The sequence below is a fragment of the Pseudophryne corroboree genome, chromosome 9 (assembly GCF_028390025.1).
Source record: "Pseudophryne corroboree isolate aPseCor3 chromosome 9, aPseCor3.hap2, whole genome shotgun sequence".
In the NCBI taxonomy this organism is placed as follows: Eukaryota; Metazoa; Chordata; class Amphibia; order Anura; family Myobatrachidae; genus Pseudophryne; species Pseudophryne corroboree.
Window position 1 is genome coordinate 463883911 of NC_086452.1, and position 19762 is coordinate 463903672.

A 19762-nucleotide genomic window follows, 5' to 3' on the forward strand; every position below is an offset into this window, starting at 1 on the left:
GGACTCTGCCTGCATACTGTGTAAAAAGGGGACTATACTGCCGTAATGTGCAAAAATTGAATGAAGGTGTGCTGAGAGACGACGCAAGGGGTAGGTGATAGTCATGTTGCCACGCCCCATTTTCAGTGACCATGCTCCTTCGGCGCGCGCACACACATTTTGATTTTATATTTTTTTGTTTTTTGTTTGCGTATGTGCGTGGTGGGGGGGGCGGAGGGGAATTGGGGTGGCGCCACTCTTCATCTTGCCCTGGGCTCCGAAAACTGTAGTTACGCCTCTGGAAGCGGGTCCCTGATACAATGTAACGTTTCTCTCTGACCCCCGCTGGATACATTCTTTGAAACGTTTAGGGATCATGAGAATCATTTGATGTTTAATCGGAAACATCGGATATATGGGCCCTCATTCCGAGTTGATCGGTCGCAAGGCGAATTTAGCAGAGTTACACACGCTAAGCCGCCGCCTACTGGGAGTGAATCTTAGCTTCTTAAAATTGCGACCGATGTATTCGCAATATTGCGATTACTAACTACTTAGCAGTTTCAGAGTAGCTCCAGACTTACTCTGCCTGTGCGATCAGTTCAGTGCTTGTCGTTCCTGGTTGACGTCACAAACACACCCAGCGTTCGCCCAGGCACTCCCACCGTTTCTCCAGCCACTCCTGCGTTTTTTCCGGAAACGGTAGCGTTTTCAGCCACACGCCCCTAAAACACCGTGTTTCCGCCCAGTAACACCCATTTCCTGTCAATCACATTACGATCGCCGGAGCGAAGAAAAAGCCGTGAGTAAAAATACTTTCTTCATAGTAAAGTTACTTGGCGCAGTCGCAGTGCGAACTTTGCGCATGCGTACTAAGCGGATTTTCACTGCGATGCGATGAAAAATAACGAGCGAACAACTCGGAATGAGGGCCATGGTTCCAATGTTTGATGTTGTGCAATGTTGAGGATCCAACGTTTCTTCACCATCGATAGATTTCTCCAGCGATGTTTTCATACCCTCCAACATTTTACACACAAAAATCGGTACAAATTAGAAAAGGGGCGTGGTCACGGGTAAATGGGGCGTGGCCACACCCCTTTTCCTATACTTTCAATGGAAGTTTAAAAAAAATAGGTACAGACCATAAAAAAAGGTACTGTATGTGTTTTTCTCAAATTTCCACATTTTTTATTTTTGTTTGTGTCACTGTGTGTAACTCACTCTTCGTCACCTGACTCGGTCACATGACCTGCTTGCAGACATGGCTGCGCCCAGTGAGCCGGATTCCCCCGTTGCTCTCCGCCGCCTGTGCCTGACGCTGCTGCTGCTCGGGCCGGGGCTGGCGGGGGCAGATTGCGGCTGTAACTCCGCTCAGCGGGCCGGCGGCGCTCACACTCACCACCAAGGGGCGGCCTACAGATACTCCCGGGAGGCGAACGAGTCACCCCTGCCAGAGGAGCCCCTGGCCGGGCAGAGGGAAAATGTAAGGAGGGGGCGGGGGACAGCCGATGAGACTGATGGCAGATAATGAGGGGGCAGATAATAATGAGGCTGACATTGAGGGCAGATAGTGCGGAGGGGCCAGATAATGATGAGACTGATGGCAGATAATGAGGAGGGGGCAGATAATGAGGCTGGGAGCAGATAATAATGAGGCGGGGGGCAGATAATAATAAGGCGGGGGGCAGATAATGAGGAGGGGGAAGATAATGAGGCTGGGGCAGTTAGTGATGAGACTAAGGGCAGATAATAATGAGACTTGGGGCAGATAATGAGGCTGGGGTAGTTCATGGTGAGACTAAGGGCAGATGGTGAGGGGGCAGATAATGAGGCTGGGGTAGTTCATGGTGAGACCGAGAGCAGATGGTGAGGGGGCAGATAATGAGACTGGGGGGCAGATAATGAGGCTGGGGTAGTTCATGGTGAGACAGGGCAGATGGTGAGGGGGCAGATAATAATGAGACTGGGGGGCAGATAATGAGGCTGGGGTAGTTCATGGTGAGACAGGGCAGATGGTGAGGGGGCAGATAATAATGAGACTGGGGGGCAGATAATGAGGCTGGGGTAGTTCATGGTGAGACTGAGGGCAGATAAAGATGAGGCTGGGGGTATGTTTCCTAATCTTAAAACTGAACTGGTGAGTGGAGAAACATAGATGTTTGGCATATATGACACAAGGAAGGGGGCACTATGTTAGGGTGGGGGGCACTATGTTAGGGTGGGGAGCTGGACATCGGGACAGGGCATAGGGAGGCCAGGCCTTGAAAATATATGTATCCCACTGTATGCTTGGTGGGTGCTGGTGATAAATCTCCGGTATTCCTACCTGTGTAGAGTATCCATTGGGTCAGCCACCCACCTCAGGCTCCAGTAGGCAGGGCCACCAAGACATGAGACGGCTCTTCTGCTGAGAGGGGGTTAGGCCAAATGTGAGGGTATTGCTACAACACGATCTGGGTATAGGGGGTCATTCAGAGTTGATCGCTTGCTAGCAGTTTTTAGCAGCCGTGCAAACGCATTGTCGCAGCCCACTGGTGAATGTATTTTTGCTTTGTGCAGCAGAGCGCCTGCAAAATCTTTTTGTGCAAAACAAGACCAGCCCTGTAGTTACTCTTCGTGTGCGTTGATTCTAACGACGGAGGGACGGCTTTTGACGTCACACACCCGCCCAGCGAACGCCCAGCCACGCCTGCGTTTTTTCCAAACACTCCCTGAAAACGGTCAGTTGACACTACGCCGTGCGACTGGAATGTTCGTTAGACTCTGTGCAAATCCACGATGCTCATTGTACCCGTACGACGCGCCTGCAAATTGCGGTGCATACGCATGCGCAGAAATTACGATTTTTAGCAAGATCGGTGCGCTGCGAACTACGGCAGCTAGCAATCAACTTAGAATGACCTCCATAGTACTCTGTGACAAATGTGTGCGCCATTGCGTCATGCACAGAAGGTGTCCTAGCTTATTTCTACATTGCAGTGGAAGAACAAAGCTGGCCGATGTTTGTGCACTACATGAATAAGCAGCCAGACATGGCTTATACCAGGGGTAACCTGCTCCTTCTTTAGCTCTTGCTCTGAATTAGGCTCATAATGACCCTAATAGCTACACAATGGTTTTTTTTTGCACAGGAGGAAGATTGTATTGTGGCACAATTCTGTATGCTGCGGTTTTATGAATGTTCCACAATAATACCCCATTCACACCACCACCACTTTCACCGAGGAATCGTTGCTTGCAGGGTTGGCAATAGGAAGGACCCAGGTTAAGGGGCAGTGTGAACGGGTGATGCAGGTCCTGTTTACAGCATGGGGAGATCCAGATTTCCTGTTGCATGGAGATGATGTCATCTCTAAGTGACGGCAGAACCGTTCCACCGCACCCGTATGCAGTATAAACAGTGACAACGTGGAAATAACTCTGGTCAGAGTCGTGGTGTGAAAGGGGTCTGCCCGGGATCAGAATTGTGTTCCAAATCCTGGGTCGGACCCGGCATTTTGGTGCGAAAGGGGTATAAGTGAAGCAGTACAGATTTCCTGTACATATGTTACTATTTCACATTATATTAAATGTATCACTTTGTATCTTCAATCCCTCCATAGATGGTGTTGCTCCCCTCAGGGGTATTTACAATGGGAACAGATGAGCCGGGTATCCCAGTGGATGGGGAGAGTCCTGCCCGCAGAATTCATATTGATGCCCTTTATATGGATAAACATGAAGTCAGTAACTCGGAATTTGGAAAGTTTGTCACAGCAACTGGTCATGTGACAGAGGTGAGACGATACTTGTGCTATGGTACAATCTATGAATGGGCACATTTAGGTGCTTATTTACTAAGTGGCGATTCTAAAGAGGGCTTATTTACTAAACGACGGCTTTCCTGTGTGTTTAAACCCTCTATTTGAAAGTGCAATGCTTTTAATGGCAAGACCTCCTTATAATCTTCTCTGTGACAAATCATCTACTTGAATCTGGACTGCATTTTATTTGTTGTGAACGGAGTAATTGAGCTTCAGTCACACAGGTGATTGTGCCTTTTGCACAGTCCCTGTCAGACTTGATCACTTTACTTGTGAGAATGCTGCATATATATTCTCGGTAAATGGCCTTTATTCTCTGGTCTGATAAGCTATCAGGGTTCACATGGGATGAGATACTCTAATGCAGTGGTTCTCAAACTCGGTCCTCAGGACCCCACACAGTGCATGTTTTGCAGGTCACCCAGCAGGTGCACAGGTGTATTAATTACTCACTGACACATTTTAAAAGGTCCACAGGTGGAGCTAATTATTTCACTTGTGATTCTGTGAGGAGACCTGCAAAACATGCATTGTGTGGGGTCCTTAGGACCGAGTTTGAGAACCTGTACTCTAATGCACAGGTTCTCAAACTCGGTCCTCAGGACCCCACACGGTGCATGTTTTGCAGGTCTCCTCACAGAATCAAAAGTGAAATAATTAGCTCCATCTGTGGACCTTTTAAAATGTGTCAGTGAGTAATTAATACACCTGTGCACCTGCTGGGTTACCTGCAAAACATGCACTGTGTGGGGTCCTGAGGACCGAGTTTGAGAACCCCTGCTCTAATGCATGGGTCTTCAACCTGCGTCCCTCCAGCTGCTGTGGAACTACACGTCCCAACATGCCCTGCCTTAAGGTGGGTACACACTAATAGATATATCTGCAGATCAGTTGATCTGCAGATATATCTATGGACGGATCGGGCAGTGTGTTGAGCATACACACTGCCCGATCCGTTGGGGACTGACGTCATGAAATGGGCGGGCGTGTGTACACACCCGCCCAGTTCAGCTGTCAATCACCGCCGGCCGCCGCAGCATGTGTACGGGCGCTCGGCCGACCGCCCCGTACACACACAGCGACGCGCCAATATATTGGTAGATATATTGGCCGTCGGCTGTGCTGCGCGGCCGACGCGATACGTCTGTGAACGACGGAGTTCACAGACGTATCGGCCGTACACACTGGCCGACGGTCCCGCGATATATCGGCCGTTCAAGAGAACGGCCGATATATCGACCAGTGTGTACAGGCCTTTAGTTTTAGCATGCCTTAATAGCAAAACTGTAGCAGGGCATGCTGGGATGTGTAGTTCCACAGCAGCTGGAGGTCCGCATGCTGAAGACCTATGCTCTAATGCAGGTGTTCTCAAACTCTGTCCTCAGGACCCCACACGGTGCATGTTTTGCAGGTCACCCAGCAGGTGCACAGGTGTACTAATTACTCACTGACACATTTTAAAAGGTCCACAGGTGGAGCTAATTATTTCACTTGTGATTCTGTGAGGAGACCTGCAAAACATGCTCTGTGTGGGGTCCTGAGGACTGAGTTTGAGAACCTGTGCTCTAATGTATTCCTTAGGCTAGAGCTGTTGTTAGTTACTATCTGCCGCCCTCTGAATACTCCAATAACTAATGGGCCCTACAGACTCTGCGAGCTGCCCGACCGCCGATACGGCAGAGGCGCGACCTGGAGGGGTCGGGGTCTTGGGCAGTGACGGGGGGAGTGAAGTTTCTTCACTCCCCCCGTCACCATAGCAATGCATGCTAATATGGACGAGATTGTCCATATTGACCTGCATGCATAAGCGACTGGGCCGCGCATTGTTCATCGTTGGTGCCTACACACTGCACAATATGAACGAGTTCTCGTTCATTAATGAACGAGAACGTTCATATCGTGCAGTGTTATCTGTCAGTGTGTAGGGCCCTGTAAGATATGTGAATTTTAGCTGCTTGGCTTATTCAGGTGTCCCCAATGTACCCGCAAATACAATCTCTCAGCAACATATTCTACCACATCCGTATGGTCTTTGTGTGTATTTGTTATTTTCTCTGACGTCCTAAGTGGATGCTGGGACTCCGTAAGGACCATGGGGAATAGCGGCTCCGCAGGAGACTGGGCACAACTAAAGAAAGCTTTAGGACTGCCTGGTGTGCACTGGCTCCTCCCCCTATGACCCTCCTCCAGACCTCAGTTAGAATCTTGTGCCCGGCTGAGCTGGATGCACACTAGGGGCTCTCCTGAGCTCCTAGAAAGAAAGTATATTTTAGGTTTTTTATTTTACAGTGAGACCTACTGGCAACAGACTCACTGCAGCGAGGGACTAAGGGGAGAAGAAGCGAACCTACCTAACTGGTGGTAGTTTGGGCTTCTTAGGCTACTGGACACTATTAGCTCCAGAGGGATCGACCGCAGGACCCGACCTTGGTGTTCGGTCCCGGAGCCGCGCCGCCGTCCCCCTTACAGAGCCAGAAGCAAGAAGTGTTCCGGAAAATCGGCGGCAGAAGACTTCTGTCTTCAACAAGGTAGCGCACAGCACTGCAGCTGTGCGCCATTGCTCCTCATGCACACCTCACACTCCGGTCACTGATGGGTGCAGGGCGCTGGGGGGGGCGCTGGGGGGGGGGGGGGGGGCGCCCTGAGCAGCAATATAAACACCTTGGCTGGCAAATCATCACAATATATAGTCCCAGGGCTATATATGTGATAAATTACCCCTGCCAGAATCCATGAAAAAAGCGGGAGAAAAGTCCGCCGAAAAAGGGGCGTGGCTATCTCCCTCAGCACACTGGCGCCATTTTCTCTTCACAGTGCAGCAGGAAGACAGCTCCCCAGGCTCTCCCCTGTAGTTTTCAGGCTCAAAGGGTTAAAAAGAGAGGGGGGGCACTAAATTTAGGCGCAATATATGTATACAAGCAGCTATTGGGGGAAAAATCACTCAGTTATAGTGTTAATCCCGGCATTATATAGCGCTCTGGTGTGTGCTGGCATACTCTCTCTCTGTCTCCCCAAAGGACATTGTGGGGTCCTGTCCTCAGTCAGAGCATTCCCTGTGTGTGTGCGGTGTGTCGGTACGGCTGTGTCGACATGTTGGATGAGGAAGGTTACGTGGAGGCGGAGCAGAGGCCGATAAATGGGATGTCGCCCCCTGTGGGGCCGACAGCAGAGTGGATGGATAGGTGGAAGGTATTAACCGACAATGTCAACTCCTTACATAAAAGGCTGGATGACGTAACAGCTGTGGGACAGCCGGCTTCTCAGCCCGCGCCTCCCCAGGCGTCTCAAAGGCCATCAGGGGCTCAAAAAACGCCCGTTACCTCAGATGGCAGACACAGATGTCGACACGGAGTCCGACTCCAGTGTCGACGAGGTTGAGATATATACACAATCCACTAGGAACATCCGTTACATGATCTCGGCAATGAAAAATGTGTTACACATTTCTGACATGAACCCAAGTACCACATAAAAGGGGTTTTATTTTTGGGGAGAAAAAGCAGCCAGTGTTTTGTTCCCCCATCAGATGAGTGAATGAAGTGTGTAAAGAAGCGTGGGTTCCCCCGATAAGAAACTGGTAATTTCTAAAAAGTTACTGATGGCGTACCCTTTCCCGCCAGAGGATAGGTCACGTTGGGAGATATCCCCTAGGGTGGATAAGGCGCTCACACGTTTGTCAAAAAAGGTGGCACTGCCCTCTTAGGATACGGCCACCTTGAAGGAGCCTGCTGATAAAAAGCAGGAGGCTATCCTGAAGTCTGTATATACACACTCAGGTTCTATACTGAGACCTGCAATTGCCTCAGCATAAATAGTGCTGCTGCAGCGTGGTCTGATACCCTGTCAGATAATATTAATACCCTAGACAGGGATAATATTTTGCTAACATAGAGCATATTAAAGACGTCGTCTTATATATGAAGGATGCACAGAGGGATATTTGCCGGCTGGCATCCAGAATTAATGCAATGTCTATTCTGCCAGGAGGGTATTAGAGACCCGGCAGTGGATAGGTGATGCTGCCTTTAAAAGGCACATGGAGATTCTGCCTTATAAGGGTGAGGAATTGTTTGGGGATGGTCTCTGGGACCTCGTATCCACAGCAACAGCTGGGAAGAAATTTTTTTACCTCCGGTTTCCTCACAGCCTAAGAAAGCACCGTATTTTCAGGTACAGTCCTTTCGGCTTCAGAAAAGCAAGCGGGTCAAAGGCGCATCCTTTCTGCACAGAGACAAGGGAAGAAGGAAAAAGCTGCACCAGACAGCCAGTTCCCAGGATCAAAAATCTTCCCCCGCTTCCTCTGAGTCCACCGCATGACGCTGGGGCTCCACAGGTGGAGACAGGTGCGGTGGGGGCGCGTCTCGGGAACTTCAGGGACCAGTGGGCTTGCCCACAGGTGGATCCCTAGGTTCTGCAAGTAGTATCACAGGGATACAGGCTGGAGTTCGAGGCGACTCCCCCTCGCCGTTACCTCACATCAGCCTTGCCTGCTGCCCTCGGAGAAAGGTAGTACTGGCGGCAATTCACAAGCTGTACTTCCAGCAGGTGAAATCAAGGTACCCCTCCTTCAACAAGGCCGGGGTTACTATTCCAAAATGTTGTGGTACCGAAACCAGACGGTTCGGTGAGACCCATTCTAAAATTGAAATCCTTGAACACTTATATACGAAGGTTCAAGTTCAAAATGGAATCGCTCAGGGCGATTATTGCAAGCCTGGAGAATTTCATGGTATCACTGGACATCAAGGATGCTTACCTGCATGTCCCTATTTACCCTCTTCACCAGGAGTACCTCAAAAGTGTGGTACAGGATTGTCATTACCAATTCCAGACGTTGCCGTTGGTCTGTCCCCGGCACCGAGGGTATTTACCAAGGTAATGGCCGAAATAATTATCCTGTACTTGGACGATCTCCTTATAAAGGCGAGGTCCAGGGAGCAGTTGTTCGTCGGAGTAGCACTATCTCGGGAAGTGCTACAGCAGCACGGCTGGATTCTGAATATTCCAAAGTCGCAGCTGGTTCCTACGACGCGTCTATTGTTCCTGGGTATGGTTCTGGACACAGAACAGGATAAAAAGGGTTTCTCCCAGAGGAGAAGTCCAAGGAGTTGTCGTCTCTAGACAGAGACCTCCTCATACAAATACAGGTGTCGGTGCATCAATGCACGCGAGCCCTGGGAAAGATGGTAGCTTCTTACGAAAAAATTCCATTCGCCAGGTCCCATGCAAGGATCTTCCAGTGGGATCTGTTGGACAAGTGGTCCGGGTCGCATCTTCAGATGCATCGGCGGATAACCCTGTCTCCAAGGGCCAGGGTGTCGCTGTTGTGGTGGCTGCAGAGTGCTCTTCTTCTAGGGGGCCGCAGATTCTGCATACAGGACTGGGTCCTGGTGACCACGGATGCCAGCCTTCGAGGCTGGGGGGCAGTCACACAGGGAAGAAACTTCCAAGGCCTATGGAAAAGTCAGGAGACTTCCATACACATAAATATTCTGGAACTAAGGGCCATTTACAATGCCCTAAGTCAGGCTAGACCCCTGCTTTAACACCGGCAGGTGCTGATCCAGTCAGACAACATCACGGCGGTCACTCATGTAAACCGACAGGGCGGCACAAGAAGCAGGATGGCGAGGGCAGAAGCCACAAGGATTCTCTGATGGGCGGAAAATCATGTGTTAGCACTGTCAGCAGTGTTCATTCCCGGAGTGGACAACTGAGAAGCAGACTTTCTCAGCAGACACGACCTCCACCCGGGAGAGTGGGGACTTCATCCAGAAGTCTTCCAAATGATTGTACACCGTTGGGAAAGGCCACAGGTGGACATGATGGCGTCCCGCCTCAACAAAAAGCTACAAAGATATTGCGCCAGGTCAAGGGACCCTCAGGCGATAGCTGTGGACGCTCTGGTAACACCGTGGGTGTACCAGTCGGTGTATGTGTTCCCTTCTCTGCCTCTCTTACCCAGGGTAATGAGAATAATAAGAAGGAGAGGAGTAAGAACTATACTCATTGTTCCGGATTGGCCAAGAAGAGCTTGGTACCCAGAACTCCAAGAAATGATCTCAGAGGACCCATGGCCTCTGCCGCTCAGACAGGACCTGCTGCAGCAGGGGGCCTGTCTGTTCCAAGACGTACCGCGGCTGCGTTTGACGGCATGGCGGTTGAACGCCGGATCCTGAAGGAAAAGGGCATTCCGGAGGAAGTTATCCCTACGCTAATTAAAGCTAACCATTATCACCGCATATGGCGGAAATATGTTGCGTGCTGTGAGGCCAGGAAGGCCCCAAAGGAGGAATTTCTGCTAGGTCGATTTCTGCACTTCCTACAGTCAGAGGTGACTATGGGCCTAAAATTGGGTTCCATTAAGGTCCAGATTTCAGCTCTATCGATTTTCTTCCAAAATAGAACTGGCTTCACTGCCTGAAGTTCAGACTTTTGTTAAGGGAGTGCTGCATAGTCAGCCCCCGTTTGTGCCTCCAGTGGCACCGTGGGAACTCAACGTGGTGTTGGATTTCCTAAAGTCGCATTGGGTTGAGCCACTTAAATCCGTGGAGCTACAATACCTCACGTGGAAAGTGGTCATGCTGTGGGCCTTGGCCAGGCGTGTATCAGAATTGGCGGCTTTGTCATACAAAAGCCCTTATCTGTATTTTATATGGATAAGAGTGAATTGAGGACTCGTTCCCAATTCCTTCCTAAGGTGGTATCAGTTTTTCATTTGAACCAACCTATTGTGGTGCCTGTGGCTACTTGGGACTTGGAGGATTCCAAGTTACTGGACGTAGTCAGGGCCCTGAAAAGTATATGTTTCCAGGACGGCTGGAGTCAGGAAAACTGACTCGCTATTTATCCTGTATGCACCCAACAAGCTGGGTGCTCCTGCTTCTAAGCAGACTATTGCTCGCTGGATCTGTAGCACGATTCAACTTGCACATTCTGCGGCTGGACTGCCGCACCCTAAATCTGTAAAAGCCCATTCCACGAGGAAAGTGGGCTCTTCTTGGGCGGCTGCCCGAGGGGTCTCGGCTTTACAAATTTGCCGAGCTGTTACTTGGTCGGGTTCAAACATTTTTGCAAGAGTCTACAAGTTTGACACCCTGGCTGAGGAGGACCTAGAGTTTGCTCATTCGGTGCTGCAGAGTCATCCGCACTCTCCCGCCCGTTTGGGAGCTTTGGTATAATCCCCATGGTCCTTACGGAGTCCCAGCATCCACTTAGGACGTCAGAGAAAATAAGATTTTACTCACCGGTAAATCTATTTCTCGTAGTCCGTAGTGGATGCTGGGCGCCCATCCCAAGTGCGGATTGTCTGCAATACTTGTTTATAGTTATTGCCTAACTAAAGGGTTATTGTTGAGCCATCTGTTGAGAGGCTCAGTTATATTTCATACTGTTAACTGGGTATAGTATCACGAGTTATACGGTGTGATTGGTGTGGCTGGTATGAGTCTTACCCGGGATTCAAAATCCTTCCTTATTGTGTCAGCTCTTCCGGGCACAGTATCCGAACTGAGGTCTGGAGGAGGGTCATAGTGGGAGGAGCCAGTGCACACCAGGCAGTCCTAAAGCTTTCTTTAGTTGTGCCCAGTCTCCTGCGGAGCCGCTATTCCCCATGGTCCTTACGGAGTCCCAGCATCCACTACGGACTACGAGAAATAGATTTACCGGTGAGTAAAATCTTATTTTTCCTTCATGTCACTGCAGACACTTGGTGACACTATGTAACCAAAAGAATATAAAAATAAAAGTTCATCAACTCCTGGTTTTGTGTGTGCCGGCTGTGACATAATAACAGCCACTTCCTGTAGACAACCAGAACGGGATACCGTCATTAGGTCGACCACTATTGGTCGACATGTATTAGGTTGACATGACCATTAGGTCGACATGGAAAAGCGTCGGCATGAGTATGACCGGACGGTCCCGTACGAAAGCCCTCACCGCTTTCGCGTCCCGTCCCCAGTACACAGAATGGATGTTTAGGTCACACGAGACCTGACCTCATAGGGGATTCCCGCTTACCGTCAGTAACCGCCTGTTACTGACTCCACCCACTGCGCAGTGGGCGGGTTTACGCTGCCACCAGAAGACTCCTAACCTGCCGTGGCATTTGGAACCACGGTTCTGCTCTGCATGTGTCGACATGCCGCCTTACCACACCTGTGTGGTGTTGACGAATCCCCACTAGTCGCTTGACTAGGCCTCTACCTGGTGGCTGGCTGGAGGCGGAGCTTGGAGATGCTGGTTACACCCTGGACAGGAGGAAAATGGAGCTAGGTTTCGCCTAGCCCTGCAGGTCACAAGATGAAGCGGTCGTCTTGAGGCAGAAGATCTTTATTTGCCCAAATAGTTCTGAAAAGAACTCCGCAATACAGCAGATGTTACAGCAGGAGAAAATGGTATAATACCCCTCTGGAGGCTCACAGGCCTCCTCTTTTTATCTCCATTCTACACACAGTACCACAGGGGGGTAAGCCCTCCCTGTCTTCTCCAACCAATCAGGTTATCGCACAAAATATAAATAAATACAAGTTACATTTCAAAAATTAAGAATTAAATAAAGCAATGTTCTGCTCCTTTTCATATATAACCAAACCAGTGTGCTTTCCCAAACACTGTCACGCTCGGTGTAAGTTGGGGTTCCGACAACCGAGTTTTGGCTGGAGGGGACGGCTGCCTGTGAGGTGAATAAACGAGGTGGCTGAATGTAATTCCTCCTCATGGGGTGGAGGCCCAATTAAGTGGTAGCGTTGGCAGGAAGGCGTAAGGAACTCTTCAAGAACATAACTAGTTTTAATGAATAACAGGTTGTACACAAATACTTAATAATAATAATAATTTTATTTATATAGCGCTCTTTCTCCAACAGGACTCAAGGCTCTTTACAGACATCAAAAACAATACACATGATACAGAGGATTTGAGTAATACAGCAATAGACAAGCCACACAGACATAAAAGAATAACCTTAAGCCCACAGAAAGCATAACGCAGGATTGGTGCAGGTATTTTGGGTAATAACTTCCAAGGGTTGTGTATTCCACCCTCACAGGTACCAAGTGCAGCAGCCATCTTGGGCGCTCCGCGTAGGATTACCCAGGGTGGAATAGTCTACCCCTAGAAGAGATGACACAAAATGGGGGTGATTTCAGAGTCCTACAGTTTAGAGTAGGGTTCCAACAAAACCACAAGGTCCATGTATTTTTCATCCCATCCACAAGTGTACCATATGGGGCAGCCATGTTGGGTGCACTTTGAAGGTTACACTGTGGGAGGTGAGCCATACAAGGCCAAGTTCATATATTGGAAAACTGATGCTTATGTAGCAGTATGATGTACCCTGCATGTAGGGCACAATGGAAAGGTGTGCAATCAGTGGATGTAAACATTACAGGAAAACACATGGTGGGGTGGAAGCGAGCAATGAAGAGGAAAAAAACAAAAAAAAAAAAACACAGTAGCAGGTAACTAGTGGCAGAAGTAGGAGTGGGATAACATTTTGATCAGATCTTAGTACGGGTGGGAAGGAGAATGTGGGGGGCATACTCAGACGCAATGGTGATGTCCCTGCTGATCCTGGTCCTCTTCCCCCACAGTTCCCTGTTCATCTTGATGGTTAGGCCCAGGGGCAGACTTGATGTTCTCAGCCAGAGAGGTGGTAAGCCTGGTCTTGGTGTTCTCATGTTTGTGGCGAGGAGAGGCCACATAAAGTTCCAGAGTATTTAGGTTGTAATGCCGTCGGTTGTTATCTTATTTGTTTGCCTTCTGTTTTCCTTCGGTTTAACACAGGTATAACACTGCTATTGATATTAGCTGCCACTTAATAACTAGCCACTTCATATACTAGCCACTGCAGCGTCCTAATAGGCCTGGCGTCCTATGCTGTACTGGTTAAGTAAGTCTACAAACATAAGCTCTTTGTGATTACAACCCCCTCCCCCACACAGCAACCCTCCACCAAAAGGTGTTAATCACTACCAAATGTGAGATCACTAAACCCCAGTCAATCACAAAGTTTTTGCTGACTACAGATATTAATCCACTTAACAATTTACCAAAAATATCCTTTAGCTAGAAACAGTGGTCAGTCCTCTGCATTAGTTACCAAATATATCCTTTAGCTAGAAACAGTGGTCAGCCCTCTGCATTAGTTACCAAATATATCCTTTAGCTAGAAACAGTGGTCAGCCCTCTGCATTAGTTACCAAATATATCCTTTAGCTAGATACTTGGGGAATCGAAAGAAACTGAATTAAAGAACTGGGGGTAAATTTACTAAGATGGAAGTTCTATTTAAAATGGGATGTTGCCCATAGCAACCAATCAGATTCCAGGTATTCTCTTATAGAAGGTGCTAGATAAATGAGAAGTAGAATCTGATTGGTTGCTATGGGCAACATCCCATCTTAAATAGAACTCCCATCTTAGTAAATTTACCCCCTGGAGTCTATGGTTATACGACTTGAAGAATAAAGCTGAAACACTCCGGTAATGAAGAACTGAAGGACTGTGGTTTATGATAGAAAGACAAGGCTGAAAAACTTTGATTTTGAAAAAGTGGATGTTGTAGTTGGTGATTGAAAGACGAGGCTGAAGCACTTTGACTTTGAAGAAGTGGATGCTGTGACTGAAAAGACGAGGCTGAAGAACTCTGACTTTGAAGAAGTGGATACTGTGGCTGGTGATAGATAGATGAGGCTGAAGAGCTTTGACTTTGAAGAAGTGGGTACTGTGGCTTGAGGTGAGGAGACGTCTGTGGGAACCAGCATTAGCACCCGAAGCACCTCTATGACCTGGGGACCCGTGAGTGCTTCCATGAGTGGCGACGGGCTTAGCCAGCAGGACTGCATCAGCGTTAGAGTACAGACGGATGAGAGCAACCAGGACCAGGACACCAGAAGCAACCTGGAAGCACAGAGCTAGAGAACCTTTCACAGGAAAGTAACTTGAAGCACTGGCACTCTCCTTCTGGGCCAGCCCCCTTTTGTAAGGGGAAATCACACAGGATTGGCTGGACACCGAGTGGGAACTTCATTGTCAATGCTCTGGTCTCCAACATGGCTGCCCCCAGCACAGGAGACATACTCAGCTGTAGTACACAGCTTTAGCCCAGCTCTGGCCTCTGACACACTGAGGCTGTGTCACACTAGAGGACCCTGCTGCAGCAACTCCTGCTACAGCGCCCGGCTCTCCGGACCCGGCCCTCGGAAGTCGCACACCCATCCAGGAGGACTCGCCGCCAGCAGTTTCCTGTCGCCGCAGCCGCGCCAACCACCGGCACGGCAACCCCCGGAAGCCCCCACCGGAGGTAAGGCTCCGGATACTGACAAACACAATCTGATTAACATGTTCCTGTCTCTTTCACAAATGTAAATAGAACTTGAATTTCAATTGCATTCATCCTCTCACACATAGACAACGTTCTTATAAGTTGAACATAAATCTGCATCCTACATAATGCTGCCTACGAAATTTTAATTGTTACACGAAACCCACTAGTTTGCATTCGTAAAACACAATCTGATTCAGCAGCCACTTGCGTCTCCGTGCAAAACCAGTTTTGACTTATCACACCACAGTAGATGCTGAAAGCACAGTCTTCTTTCCAAACCTGAGTTTGCCCCTGAAAGAAAATGTCTGCCCACCAAAAGGCCTGCTACGGATGGTGTAATGGTTAGCATTACTGCCTCACAGCACTGAGGTCATGGGTTCCATTCCCACTATGGCCCTAACTGTGCGGAGTTTGTATATTCTCCCCGTACTTGCGTGGGTTTCCTCCGGGTACTCCGGTTTCCTCCCACAATCCAAAAATATACTGGTAGGTTAATTGGCTTCCAACAAAATTAACCCTAGCGTGAATGTGTCTGTGTGTACATGTAGGGACTATAGATTGTAAGCTCCACTGGGGCAGGGACTGATGTGAATGGTCAAATATTCTCTGTAAAGCGCTGCGGAATATGTGTGCGCTATATAAGTAACTGGTAATAAATAAATAATAATCGCCACCTATCCCCTGCTGGAGCTAGGACAATTAACATACGACTGGCTGTGTACAAGCTGCTGAAGAACAATTGTCAAAGCCTTATAGAAACAAAATAACTTACACATTCCTTCTAAGTGCTGGCATTTGCATGCATTGTAAATGTGCAATCCTACCACTGTGCCTAGAGCATGACATATGACATGTGAAAACATGTCCTAAAACATATTTTAAAGCATTTTACATATTTAAATACCCGGCGCCTAGCTCCTACAATACATTTAAAGATGGCGCCTAGCGCCAGTGCACTGTTTAAAAGTGGCGCCAAGTGCCAATTGTCCTCCTAATGGCGCCGGGCACTAGACGAACACCCCTTCAGTGCCACGGCCGACATTGTCCATGTGGTCAACAGGGGCTGTCCGGCCACAATGAGTTTTTCACTTTTTTTTTCTTAATTTTTTGAACTTTTTCATACTTTACGATCCACGTGGACTACGATTGGGAACAGTAACCTGCGCCGAGCGGAACGAGGCACCTTGCCTGAAGCTCGCTCGCCATGCGAGGGGACACGGTGCACTAATTGGGGTTCCCCGTCACTTTACGAAGAAAACGACACCAAAGAAAGTAAAAATAAACTCAGGTCGACCTAATGCATGTCGACCAATAGTGGTCGACCCATTCCCACCAGAACAGACTGAGATGAACAGCATCATTGCAGCAAGACTGTCAGATAATTCTGATTTTTGCATTAGAAATCATTAGTCGCTGGTCACTCTGTAGCCTGGTTTCTATCCGGATTTACGTACACTTGTGGCTACCACTAGGTCCCTGATTCTGTCACGTTCTTTTTTTTTTTTTCCCAGGCAGAGAAATTTGGAGACTCGTTTGTGTTTGAAGGTCTGATAAGTGAAGAGGTGAAAAGTGGCATTGATCAGGCAGTAAGTGAGACATGAAACTAGATGAACTCTGGTGTATACAGCGACATCCTCATACGTTATATTCTATGATGAAATAAAGTACCGTGTAAAGAATGAAGACTCCGGGAGGCACCAGAAAAAATTGCTAGCGTGACATAGCTGATCTAGAAAATGATTAAGACCGCTATAATCTTCTTTGCTTTAATACGGGTCTGTTTCTTTTTTTTTTTTTTTATATACGAGAAGCACATTTCAACCTATATAATGATATTTTAGAACAATGGCCCTCATTCCGAGTTGTTCGCTCGCTAGCTGCTTTTAGCAGCATTGCACACGCTAGGCCGCCGCCCTCTGGGAGTGTATCTTAGCTTAGCAGAATAGCGAATGAAAGATTAGCAGAATTGCTACTAAATATTTCCCTGCAGTTTCTGAGTAGCTCCAGACCTACTCCTAGATTGCGATCAGCTCAGTCCGTTTAGTTCCTGGTTTGACATCACAAACACGCCCTGCGTTCGGCCAGCCACTCCCCCGTTTCTCCAGACACTCCCGCGTTTTTCCCTGACACGCCTGTGTTTTTTAGCATACTCCCGGAAAACGCTCAGTTACCACCCAGAAACGCCCCTTTCCTGTCAATCATTCACCGATCAGCAGTGCGACTGAAAAGCGCTGCACGAACACCAGCAAATCTACTAAGTTTTGTGTAAAATAACTTAGCGCATGCGCTCTGCGTGCCATGCGCATTTAGCAACAAATCGCAGCATAGCGAAAATCTGCAACGAGTGAACAACTCGGAATGACCACCATAGTCCCTTACCACTGGGGGATTGTCACATCTCGTCCTACGCGGTACCTGGTCTAAGCAGATGGCCATGCCGGTCCTAGATAAAGCACATTTTAGGGGCCCTACTAATTGAAGGTCACTCTCCTAAAAAGCTAATACCACTTCCATGGGGCGTATATTAGGCGGAGTTATCCATGCACGGCCTGGATAATACATCGCTATATACTGCAAACTTGGTCTCCGCTGTCCCTGTGGACGCCCAACGTAAGCCATGCATGAAGAGCCCGGGCAGCTAAATCCCATCTCTCTGACCTCTCCCCTCTCTGCAGGAAAATCTCTATCTGGCCTCAAGTTTGGGAAAGTAATCTCCCAAGAGGACAAAAGTAATTTTATTGTGTAATCATCTGGCCCATAGGTCTTGTACATTTACAAACAACCAGCCAGAAATCCAGCTCCTCACAGGCAAAGCTCCATAATGCTTAGAAAAAGCCCATTTTGGTCCATCAAGAGAGCAGACAAAGCTGCCAGTTCAGTCCCTCTAGTGGTGGGTGGGTGGCTACAGATATGTGACATTGGAGATGTTCGGAAAGGCTCCCACTGGGTCCTGGCTGTCCTTCTCTTAAGCTGTCTCTGAGAACCCCCTCCCTTCCATCTCTTTACATGGCTGCCAAGAATCCAGGGACCGCTGACGCTCTCTGCCCTTGCATCTAGTCACTGAGGTGATTTCCTCTCAGACTATGCTTCAAGCCAGGAGACCATTCTCCAATTCCATCTTTCAGGCAAGGTGATCTTGATAGAAAGATCTCCCTCCCCTCACTGAAGGTCTAGGTCTCAGCGTGCTTGTATTCCTTTTCCAGAAATCCCTGGTGTCTATACCCAAAGTGAGAACCTTCCTTCAAGGGTAGCACAAATCCGCAAACACATACGAACTTCAAAGGGATGTTAAGCATTTGCTAAGAAAGGAATGCAGTTGTCGATGTAATTCCTTCCCCCTGATTCTTGCCCAGGAAAGAAGCTAATTTACTCGTGATTTCCTGGTTCCGCATCACACAATATTCTGCCACACATAATGGCAATACCTTCATATACAAGGATATATATCAGGATATATATATATATCATGCACCAATTAATTTATTTATTTATTAATAGTTTTTTTATATAGCGCAGCAAATTCCGTTGCGCTTTACAATTGGAAATAATAAGATTTTACTTACCGATAAATCTATTTCTCGTAGTCCGTAGTGGATGCTGGGACTCCGTAAGGACCATGGGGAATAGCGGCTCCGCAGGAGACAGGGCACAAAATAAAAGCTTAAGGATCAGGTGGTGTGCACTGGCTCCTCCCCCTATGACCCTCCTCCAAGCCTCAGTTAGGATACTGTGCCCGGACGAGCGTACATAATAAGGAAGGATATTGAATCCCGGGTAAGACTCATACCAGCCACACCAATCACACCGTACAACTTGTGATCTGAACCCAGTTAACAGTATGATAAACGCAAAGGAGCCTCTGAAAAGATGGCTCACAACAATAATAACCCGAATTTTTGTAACAATAACTATATACAAGTATTGCAGACAATCCGCACTAGGGATGGGCGCCCAGCATCCACTACGGACTACGAGAAATAGATTTATCGGTAAGTAAAATCTTATTTTCTCTGACGTCCTAGTGGATGCTGGGACTCCGTAAGGACCATGGGGATTATACCAAAGCTCCCAAACAGGCGGGAGAGTGCGGATGACTCTGCAGCACCGAATGAGAGAACTCCAGGTCCTCCTCAGCCAGGGTATCAAATTTGTAGAATTTAGCAAACGTGTTTGCCCCTGACCAAGTAGCTGCTCGGCAAAGTTGTAAAGCCGAGACCCCTCGGGCAGCCGCCCAAGATGAGCCCACTTTCCTTGTGGAATGGGCTTTTACTGATTTTGGCTGTGGCAATCCTGCCACAGAATGTGCAAGCTGAATTGTACTACAAATCCAACGAGCAATCGTCTGCTTAGAAGCAGGAGCACCCAGCTTGTTGGGTGCATACAGGATAAACAGCGAGTCAGATTTTCTGACTCCAGCCGTCCTGGAAACATATATTTTCAAGGCCCTGACAACGTCAAGCAACTTAGAGTCCTCTAAGTCCCTGGTAGCCGCAGGTACCACAATAGGTTGGTTCATGTGAAATGCAGAAACCACCTTAGGTAGAAATTGAGGACGAGTCCTCAATTCCGCCCTGTCAGAATGAAAAATTAAGTAAGGGCTTTTATATGATAAAGCCGCCAATTCTGACACACGCCTGGCTGAAGC

At 48.4% G+C, this 19762-nt stretch overlaps 1 protein-coding gene across 4 annotated transcripts in view; it reads left to right on the forward strand.

Moving 5' to 3' along the window:
- The first annotated feature begins 1202 nt into the window (after positions 1–1202).
- SUMF1 (sulfatase modifying factor 1) overlaps positions 1203–19762 on the forward strand; it is a 47015-nt gene continuing 28455 nt past the window's right edge. For 2 of the 4 annotated variants that reach the window (XM_063941293.1, XM_063941294.1), the window contains exons 1-3: positions 1204–1465; positions 3585–3758; positions 16629–16703. In XM_063941293.1, the coding sequence (XP_063797363.1) occupies positions 1244–1465; positions 3585–3758; positions 16629–16703 (471 nt within the window). In that variant the 5' untranslated portion in view covers positions 1204–1243. Of the gene's footprint in view, positions 1466–2038; positions 2120–3584; positions 3759–16628; positions 16704–19762 lie in introns of those variants that run through there. The other 2 variants (XM_063941296.1, XM_063941295.1) reach the window with 2 other exon arrangements.